The following is a 17,477-nucleotide window of genomic DNA, read 5'->3' on the forward strand; positions in this document are numbered from 1 at the left end:
CTGGAAAGGGATAGGAGGGGTTAATATCTAATTTGCCTCTCCAACCCATTACTGCCTCAGTCTCTACTTTCTCAGATCTTAGCATTAAGGGAGAGGAAAGGGAATATCCTACTTTCTCGGTCCCAGTCTTAACATGATTGTTGTTCTGCCCTCAGGTCTTTGGCCATGGCAAAGCCAACGGGGAGCCAACATGGGCCCTGCTCCTGACTGCCTGCATCTGTGAGATTGGCATTCTCATTGCCTCCCTAGATGAAGTCGCACCTATTCTATCCATGTGGGTCTCCCTTTTTCTTCTCCCTCACTGTCTTAATTTGGATGCCCTTTCCCTCTTCTAATTTCTCTCCAAGTAACTCCTTTTCCTCCATCCCTATCAAAGTGAATTTCCTTTTCTTTCTTTCCATTTTTTCCACATGAGGGTCCCTTTTCTCACTCATCCTTCCCCCCAATTTTAAGTGACTTTGATGCTGTTTTTTGCATATTATTGCTACTTCCCAATTACTCCTCTCCTTAATAGAACCTTCCTTTGTAACAAGTAAATGTAATCATGCAAAGGACATTATCCCCACCAGACTTTCCATGGGAGCTCTCCTCTCTAATATTTCCACGTTGATCTTTCTTCCTTCTATTTTGTCAATGCAGAGTCTTTCCTTCATTTTCCTCTATGAATCCTGATACAACAATCAGTATGTCCTTATAGTCCTCTCAATGTATCTATAGGCCACTGCCCCTTACAATAATATACCTATAGGTCATTGCCCTTTACAACAAATTCTAGGAGGGCATCCATTTCATTCCATCCTATTGGAATTTTATTGCATTGCTCAAAAGAAGATGGAACTTGAATCCACAATCCCCTATTGGATCCCAGATCACTATTGCCACCCACCTAGCCACCCTTGCCAACTCCTACCTATTTTCTGAGTTTGTTTCTCTAGCTTTCTCAGGTGTCTATATTGTTTTTGCATTTTTATTCTTCCTATTCATTTCTCCACTGTATTACATAATGTTAGAGCTAGGAGGAATTTTAGAGCTCAGACAGTCCATTTTTAAAAAACTTTTATCAGGTTGAGAAAGGAAAAATAACATGGTTAAGGTCACACAGATTGCTGGTGGCATGTCTGGGGCTAAAAGCCAGTTCTCCTTGATTCTCAGGCCAGGTCTCTCCCCCTTTCACCAAAATGCTTCACAGTCACTCTCTGTGTCTCTGTCCCTATCCCAGAAACTAAAGAACCAAAAGGGACATCAGAGACCATATGGCCCAATCCATACCTGAGCAAGAATCCATTCCACAAATCCAGCCTTTTCTAGAATCTATCAATGAAAGGGAAACTACTACCTCCTAAGATGGCCCATTCCACTTTGGGGTGGTTCTAATCGTTAGAAGGTGTTTTCCCTAAATGAACTAAATCTACCTGGCCACAACTTTTCTCCTGCTCCTGGTTTGGCCTTCTGGGAACAAGCCTGTCACTGTCTCTGTGTCTTTCATGTCCTTTCTCTCCAGGTTCTTTCTGATGTGCTACATGTTTGTGAACTTAGCCTGTGCGGTGCAGACACTACTGAGGACACCTAACTGGAGGCCCCGTTTCCGCTACTATCACTGGTGTGCACTCTGGGCGTGAACCCTCAAACTCCCATCCCTCTTATAGAGCTCTTCACATCCTGATCTGCTAGCTATAGAACCCTCCAAGAAGGGAGGGAAAGATTCTGAAGAAGGACTCTATCCCATAAGGAGGGAGTATTTCCATTTGTTTTTATCCATTGACTCTTTCATAGCCTAATTTCTTTCTTTCTTTTTTAACCCTTACCTTCTGTCTTGGACCCAATACTGTGTATTGATTCCAAGGCAGAAGAGTGGTAAGGGCTAGGCAATGGGGGTCAAGTGACTTGTCCAAGATCACACAGCTGGGAAGCCTCTGAGGTCAAATTTGAACCTAGGACCTCCTATCTCTAGGCCTGGCTTTCAATCCACTACCTACCCAGCTGCCCGTCCTAATTTCTTTTAAACACTACTGGTCAGTTTTTAAAAAGCTGTCTCACTGCTTCCTACCATTCAGGGTGTCTGGGAAGCCTCATCTCTTAATTCTTCCCCAATTTCTCCTATCTTTTATACATTTCCCTATCCTAGTAGCCTTCTTAATTTGTGGATCCAGAAGGCTGAATTTTTTTTTTATCTGGCCCCTGCCCCAATTCAAATCAACCTGCCAAAAGTTGAGGGTGAGGCTATTGTCTGAGCAAAACTGTTACAATACACAAGAGATCCTAGCAGCAGCTCTCAGACCAATCACTAGGTTGGGAGGTAGGGAGAAGAAGAAGATGTTTTTCTCCTTTCCCAGGGATGAAAATTCCAACATGAAACTAGCTCTTGAAGTGGTAAAGTAGGTAGCCTGAGCTCTCCCCATCCACACAATCCTATAGGCTGACATGACATTATAATAGTATCCCACCAAAATGCATGTGTTATGGAGGGGCATATAGATTTTTCCCTTAAAAAAAGCCTTGAAGATCTTCCCTAGAGCTCCTCATCCTCTAGAGAGGGTTCAGGATTCTTAATGACCTTTATGATGAGTCTAAGGCTCTTCACTTCCCCAGTGATATCCCTAAGTTTTCCCTTTGTACCCCACAGCATCTAGGAATGGCCTTGGAACCTTGCACATCATACATACGCTCTAAGAACATTCCAGGCCCTTGACAGCCCTTAGGTATACTCCCTGCCTAGGGAAGCAATAGGCTGGAGAGGACAAAATTGATGCTTACTCCCTGGCCTTGCCCTACATTCTTTCAGGACACTCTCCTTCCTGGGTATGAGCCTCTGTTTGGCCCTGATGTTCATATGCTCGTGGTACTATGCCCTGGTTGCCATGCTCATTGCTGGTCTCATCTACAAATACATTGAATATAGAGGGTGAGTGACAGATAGAGTTTGGGGTGATGGAGGGGATAAGGAAAAGGAATTAGATATTGGGGTGATGGAGAGATTGGGCTGGCATTGGGGCAAAGGAAGAAACTGGATGAAATTGGAGGTATGGGAAATGAGAGTCTTGGGTGAGGGAAATGGTAGAGAGAATGCATAGGTTTGGGTTAGAAATGTAGAGTAATAAATTGATTCCTTCCTTCCCTTATTTTCCTTCCTTGCTTGCTTGCTTCCTTCCTTTCTTTTCCTTCCTTCCTTCCCTTCCTGAACAAAATTTGAAGATTTCAGATCCTATAATAGTGATGGTGAACCTTTTAGAGACCAAGTGCTGTGCCCTATCCCTAGAGACCACAAGCCATGTCCCACTCCACCCTACTTCATACAGGGAAGGGAGAAAGCATTTCCATTGGGCTTCTGGATGGGGGGGGTGGGGCAGGTGAAATGAAAAAATATCCTCAGTGCAGGTGAAGAGGGGGAGGACTGAGCGCTCTACTCCCTGCCTGCTCTGCCATCTGTAAGCCACCCACCTTAAAGCCACCCACATTAAAGCCACCCACCTTACCCCCTGTGTGCTCCCAGTGTGGTCAGGCACAGTAGAGAGGGGAAAGGGAGCAGTTTCAACAGAGTCCCTCTGTCTTTCTAGCAACAAACTTGGGGGGGAGGTTCCATAGGTTCTCCATCACTGCCCTATAACATTTACCCCCTGAAGTAAAAGAACTATAGGTCTCCAGGTCCCATAATTCCTGTCTTTCTATGCCTTCTTTGATATTAGGGCGGAGAAGGAGTGGGGAGATGGAATTAGAGGACTATCCCTCAGCGCTGCCCGATATGCCCTGTTGCGGCTAGAAGAAGGGCCTCCCCATACCAAAAACTGGAGGTGAGTAGCAGGGGTGTGGGGAGGAGAAAACTCTGGATCTGATCCTGTCATCCTGCTCTGCTTGTTCTGACATCTATTCTACTCCATTCCTATTCAATAAGTCCTCTTCAAAGAATTTTCCGTGTTTGCAGATGTGACTTTGAACCCTAAAGTTGTATGGATTTCTATGTTTTCACCTGTTCCCATGTAGTGGACTATCTTTGAATCACAGAATGTCAGAAATAACAAGGGACCTTCAAACATAGAATTTCACACTCGGGATGGACCTTAGGAACCATCTCCAGTGTATCTCTCAGTGCTTAAACACAAGCAAAATGGAGCTGAGATGAGAAGGCACTCGATGGGTTAATTAGCATTAATTAGGGGCCTACTGTGTGCCAGGCACAGTATTAAGTGCTGAGGGTACAAAGAAAGGCAAAAACAGTCTACTTCTTGTTTTTTAACCCCTACTTTCCATTTTAGAATCACATTGTATATTGGTTCCAAGGCAGAAGAGCAGTAAGGGGTTACTGCAATGGGGGTTAAGTGACTTGTGTAGGGTCACCCAGTTAGGAAGTGTCTGAGGCCAGATTTGAACCCAGGAGGTGTTGCCCCCTAAAATTTTTGTGAAATTCAGAGTCTAATGGGGGAGACAATATACAAACTATGTGTATATATATATATAAATAATAGACTGGAGGATAGTCTCAGAGGGAAGGTACTAAAGTAAAGAAGGATTTGGGGGAGCAGATTGGTGGCTTAGTGGATAAAGCCAGACCTGGAGATAGGAGGTGCTGGGTCCTAGCTGTGTGACCCTGGGCAAGTAACTTAACTTAGCCCCTATTGACCTGCCTTTACAGCTCTTCTGTCTTGGAACTAGTAGTATTAATACTAAGAGAGAAGGCAATGGTTTTTAAAAATAAAAAATAAAAAAGGATGGGGAAAGACTTTTTGCAGAAGATGGGACTTTAGTTGAGACTTAAAGGAGGCCAAGGGAGCCAGGAGGTGGAGGGTAGCATTCTAGGCATGGGAGACAACAAGAGAAAATGCTCTGAGTCAGCAATGTAGTGTGGAATGGAGTAAAAGGAGAGTAAGTGGTAGATGGGAAATGACTTCTTCAAGGTCATACAATAAGTTACTAAGAGAACTGGGAGTAGAGTCTAGTTCTCATAACTCCCACCTAGTCTATGGTTCTTTCCCTTTGCACTCTACTTGATCACCCCCATCTCTTTAAGACCCAGCTCCCCTTGGGCCAGGCCAGATTTATGTCTCATGCCTAAATGCCCTGCAACTTCTCTCTTGCTATTCCCTGATAGCCCTGAACCTGCATCTTTTCATAGAATTCTTCTTCCCATCCTCCCTCATCCTCTCATTTTCTCCTCCTCTGCCTCTCAATCCAGGCCACAGCTTCTCGTGCTTGTTCGAGTGGACCAGGACCAGAATGTGGTGCATCCACAGCTACTCTCACTGACCTCACAACTCAAGGCTGGGAAGGGTCTGACCATTGTGGGCTCTGTGCTGGAGGGTACTTTCTTGGACAACCATCCCCAGGCCCAGCGGGCAGAAGAGGTATCAAAGTATCATAGGATTGGGAACTGGAAGGACTTTAAACATTAGCTTGGGGGACAGCTAGGTGGTTCAGTGGATTGAGAGTCAGGCCTGGAGACAGGAGGTCCTGAGTTCAAATTGGGCCTCAGACACTTCTTAGCTGTGTGACCCTGGGTAAGTCATTTAACTACTATTGCCTAACTCTCACTGCTCTTCTGCATTGGAACCAATACCCAGTATTGATTCTAAGGTTTTTAAAAAAAGATTGGCTTGTCCTACTCCCATCTTCTGCAGAAAGAGAAACCGAGATCCAGAGATGAATGCAATGTAAAAGCTGGAAGGAATCTTAGAGATCATAGATGGTCCTATCCCCCTGATTCTCCCCAGGAGAAAATTGAAGCCTAGATGAACAGAAGAGACTTGCTGAAGAAAGCAAATGAGTGACAAAGCCAGAAATTGAATCTATGTTCTCTGATTAAAAATCAAGTCCTCTTTCTGTTTTCATATCTGACTTCCTCCAGAATAGCATTATAGGATGATAGAGTTAGAAGGGACCTTAGAGATAATCCAGTCCAATTTCTTCATTTCTGCAAAGCCTAGAGGGTCACATGATCTATTCAAAGTCACAGCATTCGAGGAAAAGATGGGACTCACATTTAGACTTCCTGATTGCCAGTCTGGGGCCTTTTCCATTGTATGAGGGTCTCCACAGGTTTAGAAGCCCACTGGTGCTGGGAGGTCCCACCATCCCCTGAGATGAGACTAGGAATGACGAAGATAAAACATAGAGAGAAGAATGGAGGTCTTGTGATATGGGGGCCCTGATTCCTCATGCAGACTGAAAGCTTTAGGTATTGCTCCATGGGGCTGTTGGCACTGACCTGTCTGTCAGAGGTTCTGAGGAAGTTAAAGGCTTCAGTGGCTCCTGATTCTAATTTTTGTACATCATGTCCCCTCTCACCCACCCAAGTCTATTCGACGACTGATGGAGGCTGAAAAGGTGAAGGGTTTCTGCCAGGTGGTGATCTCTTCTAACCTTCGGGATGGGGTGTCGCATCTTATCCAGTCAGGAGGGCTTGGGGGCCTGCAGCATAACACTGTGCTAGTTGGCTGGCCCCGAAACTGGCGTCAGAAGGAAGACCACCAGACCTGGAGGAACTTCATTGGTAAGGAGCCTGCAGGGACATTATGAGTGGGCTATACCAGGGAGGGGCACAAAGCCTGCTCTTTTCTGGGACTGACCCATTTCTGTCTGTCATCATCTGTTTCTCTTTAAGACTGTCTCTTGGCCTCTTGCTCCTATCTCTGTCTTCTCTCTGTCCATTTCTGTCTGTCTTTCCATGATTTCCTGTGACCCTGTCTCTGACTATCTTTGCTGGTCCTCTGTCCCCATGTCTGTGTCCGCTTCTGCTTTTTTCTCTTTGCCTCTTCTCCTGCTGTGTCTGTTTGAGAAGTAGAAGATGAGGTGCTGGATTTGAGGGCTAGAAGACCCTAGTTCATATCTTTGCTCTGATACTAGCTTTGTGATCATAGGCAAGCTTCAGCTTCTTGGTGTATAAAATGAGATGCCTATAGTACCCACCTCACAGGACGATTGTGAGGCACTAATGGGAAAATGTATGCTTTTTCAAACCCTAAAGTGAAATAGAAATGGCAGTTATTATTCTTCCTCCTGCCTTTCTAACTTTGTCTCTGTGCCTCAGGGGATGGTTTACAAGGCATCATGGACATGGACTACACTAGGCTGAAGGCAAATATAGTTCACAGACACTGAATAATCCTGTTTATCATACTTGGCAAAAGGCTTTCATATGTTTCTTATTTTAGCCTCACAAGTCTTTAAAGCAGTGATTATTATCTCCATTTTGCATAAGGAGAAACTGAGGCATGGAGTGGTTAAATATTCTGCTCAAGGTCACAGAGTATATAAACGATGGACTTGGAACTGGAACTCCAGGCTTCTGACCCCTGGTTTATTACTCAGGTTGAGTAGGCTGGAAGCAGGCTCCAAGGGAACAGTGTTCAATATTGTCATATTTGGAGGAGAAGCTAATCATTCATGGGAGGGAGGAGGGGTGCTCAGCCTCAGAGCTCTAAGCCTGAGTCTTATGTTGCTGTTGTCTTCTCAGAGCTGGTTCGGGAGACCACAGCTGGACACTTGGCCTTGCTCGTCACCAAGAACGTATCCATGTTTCCTGGGAATCCTGAGCGCTTCTCTGAAGGCAGCATTGATGTCTGGTGGATTGTGCATGATGGTGGCATGCTCATGCTACTGCCTTTCCTGTTGAAGCACCATAAGGTGTGTGTTTTAGGGGGATGGGTGTGGTATGTGGGGTTTAGAGTTTGGGAAACAAGGCAGGAATTGGAAAAATGGAAAAAAAAAACATTTCAAAGGAGGGGAAGCTGAGAAGTACTGTATCTCCTTCCTTCAGGTACATTTCCATGCCTCCTTTATGCCCTTTTAGTATTGTCTTATTCCTCCAGGTGTCCAGAGATCTCCTGAGGATGCCTCCTAGGAAGGTAGCCAGCAAGCATATAGATAGTTATTGAAATTTGGGGCTTGAAGGGTTCTTAGATTATAAAATGTAGAAAATAGAAGAGAGCATTGAATAGAATGTCAGTGCTGGAAGGGACCCTTAAAGAACTTGTAGCCTAGACCAAATACCTCTTTTCACAGAAAGAGATCCTAGGGTCCAGTAATGGCCATTTAACTTGCTCAAATTAAAGTGATTATCAAGATGTAACAATCATATCAAGATTACAATCATGATAACAGGATGCATCTGATTAAAATATGCAGCAGAGCCAAGACCAGAAGTCTTTTAACCCCTAGTCATTTGCTCTTTATGCTAATCCAAATTGCCTCTCCAAAAGATCCTAGAGAGAATGTTTAATATAAAGTAATTTTGGCTATAATGGGGGAACCTTGGGCATAAATCAGAGAGATCTTCTTGGTTAGGAAGAATAAAGACAGGATTTCTTTTCCAACTGAATTTTACCCCTAGTTCCTTCTGCCAGGAAATGTGGGGGCCTGGGCATCTCTTCCAATGTCTCTCTCAGGGAGGTATCTCATTGTCTCTAACTTATGTCTCCACCCTCCCCCTCCCCACCTTCCTATGCCCCACCTTCAGGTCTGGCGCAAATGTAAAATGCGCATCTTCACTGTGGCACAGATGGATGACAACAGTATCCAGATGAAGAAGGACCTGACAACTTTCCTGTACCACCTTCGAATTACAGCAGAAGTGGAGGTGGTGGAGATGGTGAGGGAGAGTACTTCTTATCTGATTCCCTAAACCAGTGGTAAACCTGTGGCATGGGTGCCAAAGATGGTACACAGAGCATTCTCTGTGGGCATGAGGCTGCCCCTCCCAGAGATCATTACTAGAAAAGCAGAGGGACTCAGTGGAGCTGCTTCCTTGCCTCTTTCTACCCTGCCTGATGACATTTTTCCACATCACCTGCCCCTCTGCCCAGCAGCCCAATGGGAGCTCATAGAGGGTAAGGTGGTGACTCACAGGCAGCAGAGCTAGAGGAGTGGAGCACTCAGACCAATCCCCTTCCCCTCTCTATGTTCACTGAAGACATTCCTCACTTTCAGAGGCCCCATAGGAGTAGGTGGCAGGGCAAGCCCAGCACATGGAGTGGACAGCACAAAATCTGGGGGAGGAGGAGGGCCCAGCACTCCACCTCTAAAAAGCTCACCATCACTGCCCTAAAGCCAGATGGATGGTCTCTTCTTCTATTAGCCTGTAGTTCTCAAGTCTTTCTCCTATATATCATTCAACCCAGGTTCATACACATTTATTCCTTCCCACTTCATTCATTGATTTGTTCATTCATTCATCCATTCAATTAGGTTCATTCATTCATTTATTCATTCATTATTCATTCATTCACATATTCATCCATTCACCCATCCATCCACCTACTCATTCAATTGTCTATCTCATTCATTTTTTTTTGGTTCATAGTCATTTCTTAATTCACACATTTGTTTACTTACATTCATTCAACAAGTGCCCAAATTTGTTTTAGGTTCTGGGAATGATGGGAATTTGCATTTGGTCAGGAGCAGGCAACCTTTTAAGGGAGTGGAGAAATCTTTGTGATAGTCTTAGACTATAACTTTTGGAAGTATTTTGGGTATTTATGTGTTTTCTATGTAATTAACAAACAAGCAGTGTCCAAGTGTTTACTACATGTTAGGCATTGTGTTGAGTCCTGGGAATTACAAAGAAGAAGCAAAAACAATCCTTACTCTTAATGAACTTATATTTGATTGGGGGAGAAAACACAAGTTAATACATATAAAGACAAGCTGGAAAGTAATCTTAGGAAGAGAGGCATTAGCAACTCTAGAGACCAGAAAAGGAAGAGATGGTTCTTGAGCTGAGTTCTAAGAAAAATTAGATATTATAAAAGTCTGAGGTGAGGAGGAAGAGTATTCCAGGCACTTAGGAGAGTGAGGAAAAAAAAAACCTTAGTTAGGAGATGGAGAGTTGAGCGTGAAGACCAAGTAGGTAAGTATGGCTGGTCTGTAGACTGCATGGAGGGAAAGTAGTACTTTCAAATATTAGAAAGATAGGAAAGGAGCAGGTTGTGAAGAACTTAAATGTCAAACAGAGGAATTTCTATTTGATCATAGAGGTAACTGAATCTGGAGTTTGTTGATGGAGTGTGTGTGACAGTTAGATTTGTGTTTTAGTAAAAATCACTTTGGCAGCTGGATGAAGAACTGTAAGGTCCAGTTAGAGGCTGGGAGATCAATTAGAAGGTGATTGCAATATTCTAGGTGAAAAGTTATGTTATAAAGCTATATTAGATAAATACTTATTATATATAATATTATAATACAGCTTGCATTTTTTCAATTGATGCCAGAGAGATTTTTACACCAAACCCATCTATATTTTGTTCAATCATTTTCTTTTATTTTTATTTCATCTATACAAGTTAATATAGCATGATAGAAAGACTTAAACAATCATTTATTTTCTCCAGAAGGTAATTCATTAGAATGACTGTGTGTGGCTTAGGAACTGGGGAGAGGACCCTGGAGAGCCTCTATAGCCCTCTCTACTAGCATATTTGTACTATGAGTTTATTAATTAGTTAATTTTCATATTGGAAGGCTGGGAAAGCCTGGCTACATGAAGTTTAGGGCAAGAGAAAATGGATCATGCATGATGGTGGTATGGAGGAAGGGAAATGGAGGGAAGTTGGGTAGCAGCAAGTCTTATAGAGGGAGGGAGGGAGGGAGGGATTAATTCAGTCAACAACTCTGGAAAGGAGTTCCCCGTGGGTGTTGTCTTTGTGCTTTGGGAAGCAAGTATGCTGGTGTGTGGGGGTAGGGGAAGAGGGAGGAGTACGGTGGGTAGAGAGGTAGAGTGAATCATGAGAGCTTTAGGGCTTTTCTTCTCTTCTTAAAGGCCAGCGAACTATTTGTTCCTGGTGCAGAGGTTCATGAATGAAATCAGTCAGAGTACAGGTGCAGATAGACTCATTCCTTATCTGACTGAAAGAGCTTCTTATGGGACTAACTGGGCTACTTGTTATTCAGGAATCTCCACTATGGATACTTATTACTGAGGATTCAGGAGAGGGTAATTCTTAATCTAGGCAAGAGGACAACCCAGGAGGGACCAGCAATGTTCAATTCAATGAGATTCTAATGGGACAACTTTAGTTATATGTTGCAGACATATTTTAGGGTGAAGTAGGAGCAGAGTTTCCTTTGCCCTGAAATCATGCCCTAAAGGTGTCTCTTTTGCCCAAGGATAAGTGTTCTACTGAAAGAGCAGCAAAGACAAGACCCTTCTACCAAGGACTCTCCCATCCTCAACCAAACAAATTAAAAATTCTTCTAGTACATTATAAGTGTGTGTATGTTGTGGGCACATTGACTTGTTAATTTTTTATGAGGAAAGAAGCAGCAGGGACCTAAGTCCTCCATACCTTCTGCCCAAGAACCTAGTTCTCATCTCCATCTCCATTTTTTCTTCCCTTTATCTTACCTGGCAGCATGAGAGTGACATTTCTGCCTATACCTATGAGAAGACACTGGTGATGGAACAACGCTCACAGATACTCAAACAAATGCATCTGACCAAGAATGAGAGAGAGCGAGAGGTAAGGAGATGTTCATGGCCCAGAAGTATGACCAGGACCACTGTGAGAGAGGCATTAGGTTCCTTTAATACTCTTTTCCATCACTGCTATCCATTGGGTGTCATCAGCATTTTGCATGGGTCCTCTAAATCCCTAGGCTCTAAAGTTTATTTTTTACTACCCACATTTAAGTATTCTTAACCATTCAGATACTGCTTTCAGCACTGGGCATGCACCAACAGCAAACAAAGTTGAACTAGATAACTGAAAGGGAACAGAATAGGTCAAGGTTGGTGTGGATTTTAGGTAGTCTTGGCATATAGGTTGGGATATTGGATAGCAGGTTCTCTCAAGGTGTGAGTTATGAGGTATTGGTGTTTGGTTCTCTTCTAATATAAGAGCTGGATCCTTTTGAAGTATGAGTGTAGAGTTCTAGTGGAGTGACTGATATATGGACATTGGGTCCTGTGGGTAGCCAGTGATGAGTTTTGTATAATCTGTCCCCTAAGTTATGAATTTGGAGTGATTCTTGAATTTGAGTGATTGGTTAAATGTGGAATGTTAGGGTATTGGTGCTATGTATGTGTGATAGGCTATTGGTGCTAGGATTCCTTGGAGTTTGAGGTCTTGACCCTTAGCCCACAAGCATACCTTTGGTTCATCACCAGATCCAAAGCATCACAGATGAATCCCGTGGCTCAATTCGGAGGAAGAACCCTGCTAACACTAGACTTCGGCTCAATGTCCCTGAGGAATCTGCAGGGGACAGTGAAGAGAAGCCAGAAGAGGAGGTAAGGGGTGGTGGTGGCAGAAAGCAGGCCTTATGAAGTGTAGAAAGAACTCAGGGGTTATCTTTCCATCCCCCAAATAGGTGCAGCTGATTCATGACCAAAGTGCACCTAGCTTCCCCAGCAGCTCTCCATCTCCTGGGGAGGAGCCTGAAGGAGGAGAGGCTGCTCCTGAGAAGGTACATCTCACTTGGACTAAAGATAAGGTGGTGGCTGAGAAGAACAAAGGACCCAGCCCAGTGTCCTCGGAGGGAATCAAGGATTTCTTCAGCATGAAGCCGTATGGATAAGCATGGAGAAAGGGGAGGGTTGGAGACCAAGGTTCAGGGCCTGGGGGGAGGGTGGCCTCACCCTTTTCAGGGTTCAAGCTATGAGGACTTAAGAAAGGTGGCTACATTGGGAGTCAGGAGACCTGGGTTCAAAGCCTGGCTTATTATCTGTGTGACCATAGGAAAACCACAACTTTTCTGAGATTCAGTTTCCTCACTTTTAAAAAGTTGGTTGTGAGGAAAGCATTTTGGATAATTTGAAGTACAGTAGATGTAAATTATCAAATCAAGCCAATGAGTTTTTGAAGACAGAAGATCTGGTGTTAGGGGGTGCACGTTTTTGGTCCAGAAAACTTAAACCTACATTCTTCTCAAGGCTGGGGCTGGTGGTTTCATAAACATCTTGTCTTCTCCCTGGTCCTGCTTTGACAACTTCTCCTTTCCTTCTTTCCTTCCTCTTTCCCTACTTCTTTTTTGTTTCTTTTGTGCTGCCTGAAGTGAGTGGGAAAATTTGTAAGTTCTGAGAGCCCTTTCCTCTTTCTCTTTTGGGTTGGTCAGGGTCCTTGCTCCCCTCACTTTTCTAATACCCCCAGATGCCCAATTCTGCTTCTCTTTCCTGGGGGCCTCCTCTATCGAGGGTACTTAAGTGTTACTGGGCCCTGGAATCCCTTATCCTACCTGGAAAAACCCCGACAGGGGATTGAGTGGGGAGATCCCCTCCTGTTTCCTCTTGTGCTCACATACCCCGATGCCTGGATACTTTCAGGAACCAGTCCAACGTGAGACGCATGCACACTGCTGTGAGGCTGAATGAGGCCATCGTTAAGAAGTCGCAGGATGCGAAGCTGGTGCTTCTCAATATGCCCGGACCACCACGCAACCGCAAGGGCGACGAGAACTGTATCCTGGTGGCCAAATGGGGCTAGGGTGCTAGGTTAGGGGCGCGGGAATAGATGAGGGATTGGGTTTGGGTGTTGGGGTCTATCTTCAGGGCAGCTCATCATAGTTCTGTCCAGCCCGCAGCGAGGCATTGGGGTTCAGAACCAAGGACAGAGACATAAACGCTCTAGAGCAGTCCTGGCGACCCCTGGTGGGCAGTATCGATCCCTTTTCGCTCCCACAGCTCTGAGAAAGCCGGTCGAGAACGAAGAGATTGGGGAAGGGGAAACCTGGTCTCAGAATGACTCTCATGGGCCCTTCTCCTTGACTAACCTGCCTACAGATATGGAGTTCCTGGAGGTTCTCACAGAGCACCTGGACCGGGTGATGTTAGTTCGCGGTGGTGGCCGTGAGGTCATCACTATCTACTCCTGAGAACGGGAACGCCCTCCAGGGGCTCTTGGGCCCAGCTGCCCTGGACCATTGGATCTCCGTCTGCGCCGTCCCTGCCGCCACCGCTGTTTACATAGACTCCCTTTCCCTGCCCGTGTCCCCAGCTCCCTCCCTCCGCCCAGCCCCAAGACGCAGGACTCTGGACCTAGGAGCCTCGGGTCTCCCTGAGAGAAGGACTCGACTAGCTTCCAGCTTCCCCTTATCTGGGGCTGGGCCCCGAGAGACAGATTGAGCCGGCCCCTCTTCCCATTTTTATATATCTGCCCCCGCCCAGACGAAGGAGACACTGAAATTCCTGGGACTGTGCTGCTTGGACTGGGTGGAGGCTACTACTTCCCTTGCGTGCCCGCACTGGGAGCTGGGAGCCACAGGGCAGATCCCAGCACATCCTCAACTGCTAGTCCCTGGGCCACAAGTCACCCTCCCTGAAGTCTCAGCTTTCCCCCTCCTTCACCCGGAGAAATCTTTGGAGCGAGCCAACGGCCAGCCAAAGCTGCAGCCTCTCGGAGCCCCTCACGGCCTTCTTGAGGATCTCCGGAACCCATAGGACAGTGCCGGGGATCTGGAGCGAGGCTGGGGCCAAGGCAGGCCCCTGTACATAGTTTACAGGAAACAGTCCGTGTATTTTTAACGTGACCACATTTATGTGACTAGAAGCGCAATGAACTTAACTCCTCCACGCCAGCACTGAGCTTGCCTACAGGAGAGGCTGCGCTCCAGCTCGGGGGAGACTGAGGATGGGAAGTCACCTGGGACTAGGAGGTTGGGTTTACCTAGATATCCAAGTGCTTAAGCCCAAATGGTTGAGGAAGTAGCTTCGGCTTCTTAGTTATTAGGTATTCGTGGATCTCCCAGGCAACTCCATCCCGTCTCCATCTTCCTTTCCTTTTCGGTCCTCCCTCTCCCCTTTCTGCGCCACTCAGCTTTTAAAATGTAATCAGGGAAGAGAAGTCTCTAACTTTTGGGGATTTGAGCTTCCACTACGGCTGCAGTTGCTGAGATGCGCGCTTACGGTCACGCTCCTCTTTCCCGCCTTCTCGCACCCTGGGGCTTGGGACTCTTAGGGGTTAGAGTGCTTCCCTCCTAGTAGAGGGCCCTGTGTATTTGGGCAAGCTCTGTAGTTCTCTCTCCCGGCCCCGATGCCTTCACCTGGGGAGAAGTAGCCCGGGCAATCCCGCTGGTTCCTTGCTTGTCTCCTGCCTCAACTCCCGCCTCCAACCCTGGCTCATCGCCAAAGACTTGCCCGCGCCCAGCCAGCACCGCCTCCTACGTGTCTCCCCTCCGCGCTTCCCTTCCTAACCCTACTCCCATCCTCAGAAACAGCAATTCCTTCTCGTATCCTCCAATATCTTTTGGGCCAGGTTATCAGAGTAAGGCAGTCAGACCCGTCCCAAGCTGATTCAGGGATGTGGGGTTACTTCCCTCATGGGAAGTTGAGGGGACAGGGGCGTCAGACTCCTGCCAGGAGGAGAAACCCTGCATCCAACTTCCCTCTAGCTTCTGTCCTTGCACCCGCCTCCATCAGGTTCTGGACTGGAGAATTGGAGCCTGTTCGATCCCTCATTATAGGTAGTCTGGGCAGAAGACCTCGGAGCCAAGTGCTCTCTCCTCCTGCATGACTTCCACTTTCAGAGGGAAGAAGGTAGGAGGGCTGAACGTGGGCTTGGCTCTGGAAATTTCACTTGTTTCTTGCTCAGACACCCAAGACTCTTCTGTCTCTTGTGCCTCATCCACATCCGGAACCACTTCTCCATCCTATCTGTCCTCACCCGTTATCACAGATGGAGCTGTGGTTCTGTGAGACCTAACCTTGCTGGCCACCCCCAGAAAGGGCCCATTTGAACAGAAGGCACTGCATGTTTGTCTGGTTCTGCTCCTGCACGCTGACTTTCGTGACTGTGCAGTGCCTCCCCATCCCAGGAGCACCCAACCTAAACCAGACCCTTTGTAAGAATACTTTGCTTGTGTGGGAGCCAGCAATGGTCTTGGAACCTCTTAAGATCATCTGAACACTACCTTTGTCTTGTTTGCACCCTCTTCTCTCCTACCTTCTGCCCCTTTCCAGCCTGAGGTAGAGTTTAGAGGGACACCAAGAGAAATGTATGGAGGGTGAGGGAGATGGTTTGATCAGGAATGGGTGAATAATTTTAGGGCTCCCAGGTCAGATTCCATAGTGTCCAGGAAGTAGCTCTGTACAGCTTAAAAAATGGGAAGTCCTGGTCACCCTGGCCAAAGGCTAGAAATTGCCAGAAACAGACCAAACCTAGAAATTGCTCGGGATGGTTGGAGGACAAGGCACCCACATCAATCAGGGCACTAAGCTGCATTGTCTAGGCTGAGACTTCCCAGCTGGCAAGACCCAAGATCCCAGCAGTAAAGCAGCAGGCCCATGGGCTGAGTTTCTGTGGATGACAAAAAACTCAGACCCCTGAAAATCCCCCTCCCTTTTCTGTGCTACATGTGCAATATATTTGTTATGAATGTTCCCACAAGTCATTCATTAAATTACCTTTATAATCACTGTAGCTTGATGTTTTATGTCCATCCAAGTGACTTTTATTCTGAGTGCAATATTTCAATAGCCTTGTAGTGATTAGTATGCTTTTGTGTTTAGAGATCTCTGTGCAGGGCAATGCAAAGAAGTTTAAAGACCTTGTAAATAGGACAGGTTGCAAACCAAAACCAGAGTATTTATTATTCTTATTCTTGGGCTTGCCTTTAATTTTCTGTGCAAGTGTTTGGGTATTCAGCATTCCTTCTCAGTATTTATCTTTGTGTTTTTTGTGCCAATATTAAAAGGGAGGGGTTGGTTCTCTCTTCAGTTGTTGAATGCTCCTGTTTAATGCTTTATAGCTTTTACTGTATTAATTTTTTAGACTCTTGTCTGCACAAAATGCAATAAAAAGAATTTTATTACACCCTTCATGGCTTTCAGTGACTCAAGTTGATATTGGAAAGAAAAGGGAATAGGACAGAGGTATTCAGGAAAACATTGTTTTCTTTAAGGGGTCTGCACCTGATTTTCATATTGACCTGGGCTTCAAGGTATCTGAAAGGCCCAGACCTAGTTCCCTTACACAGAGTTGATTCTGTCTGTCTTCTCTGGATGCTTGACCATCTTGCCAGTCTAGATCCAGTTGGGCAAAGAGCAAAAGCAGCAGAGATGAATGTGATATAGTGGAAAGAGTACTTGACTGGAAGTTGAGAGATCAGGTTGGAATTTTAACTCTAAACTAGTTGTGCAGACCTAGGCAAGTCCCTTCCTCCCATTTGAGCCTCAGTTTCCTCCTTCATAAGATGAAGGGGCTGGACAACATCATCTCTAAAGTGCTTTTCTGCTCTAAAATTCCATTAACCATTTAAGTGGTCAGGATGGAATGGTGAAGTTATTCAGGCTGGTGAGAAATTGCCTTCCCATAATCATTACACAGAATAGGGAATCACAAAATCCACAATGCTTTTCCTAGTAAAAAGGACATGAATAGAGTTTGTATGGAATCATGTGGAAGAATAATGGAAACAAGTGGTTTCAGGACAAGGTATAATTAGCCAGAAGGCCTTTGCTACAACAGGCAGTTATTAAGAGTTTATTACTTGGTGAGCTGTACCAGAAGAGGTTAAACAAATCTCTGATGTGGTCTCCTACTAAAGATAGCAGCTAA

The 17,477-nt window shown here is 45.6% G+C and overlaps 1 protein-coding gene across 1 annotated transcript in view; it reads left to right on the forward strand.

Moving 5' to 3' along the window:
* Nucleotides 1-16,738, forward strand: part of SLC12A5 (solute carrier family 12 member 5) — a 35,485-nt gene extending 18,747 nt beyond the window's left edge. The window contains exons 13-26 of the mRNA XM_001366267.4: nucleotides 156-274; nucleotides 1,502-1,600; nucleotides 2,783-2,902; nucleotides 3,684-3,788; nucleotides 5,168-5,336; nucleotides 6,286-6,481; nucleotides 7,445-7,614; nucleotides 8,447-8,578; nucleotides 11,340-11,447; nucleotides 12,095-12,217; nucleotides 12,298-12,494; nucleotides 12,982-12,996; nucleotides 13,250-13,383; nucleotides 13,706-16,738. Coding sequence (XP_001366304.1) covers nucleotides 156-274; nucleotides 1,502-1,600; nucleotides 2,783-2,902; nucleotides 3,684-3,788; nucleotides 5,168-5,336; nucleotides 6,286-6,481; nucleotides 7,445-7,614; nucleotides 8,447-8,578; nucleotides 11,340-11,447; nucleotides 12,095-12,217; nucleotides 12,298-12,494; nucleotides 12,982-12,996; nucleotides 13,250-13,383; nucleotides 13,706-13,797 — 1,779 coding nt within the window. The 3' untranslated portion in view covers nucleotides 13,798-16,738. The remainder of the gene's footprint in view (nucleotides 1-155; nucleotides 275-1,501; nucleotides 1,601-2,782; nucleotides 2,903-3,683; nucleotides 3,789-5,167; nucleotides 5,337-6,285; nucleotides 6,482-7,444; nucleotides 7,615-8,446; nucleotides 8,579-11,339; nucleotides 11,448-12,094; nucleotides 12,218-12,297; nucleotides 12,495-12,981; nucleotides 12,997-13,249; nucleotides 13,384-13,705) is intronic.
* Nucleotides 16,739-17,477: the final 739 nt, after the last annotated feature.

This window comes from Monodelphis domestica, chromosome 1, assembly GCF_027887165.1.
Source record: "Monodelphis domestica isolate mMonDom1 chromosome 1, mMonDom1.pri, whole genome shotgun sequence".
In the NCBI taxonomy this organism is placed as follows: Eukaryota; Metazoa; Chordata; class Mammalia; order Didelphimorphia; family Didelphidae; genus Monodelphis; species Monodelphis domestica.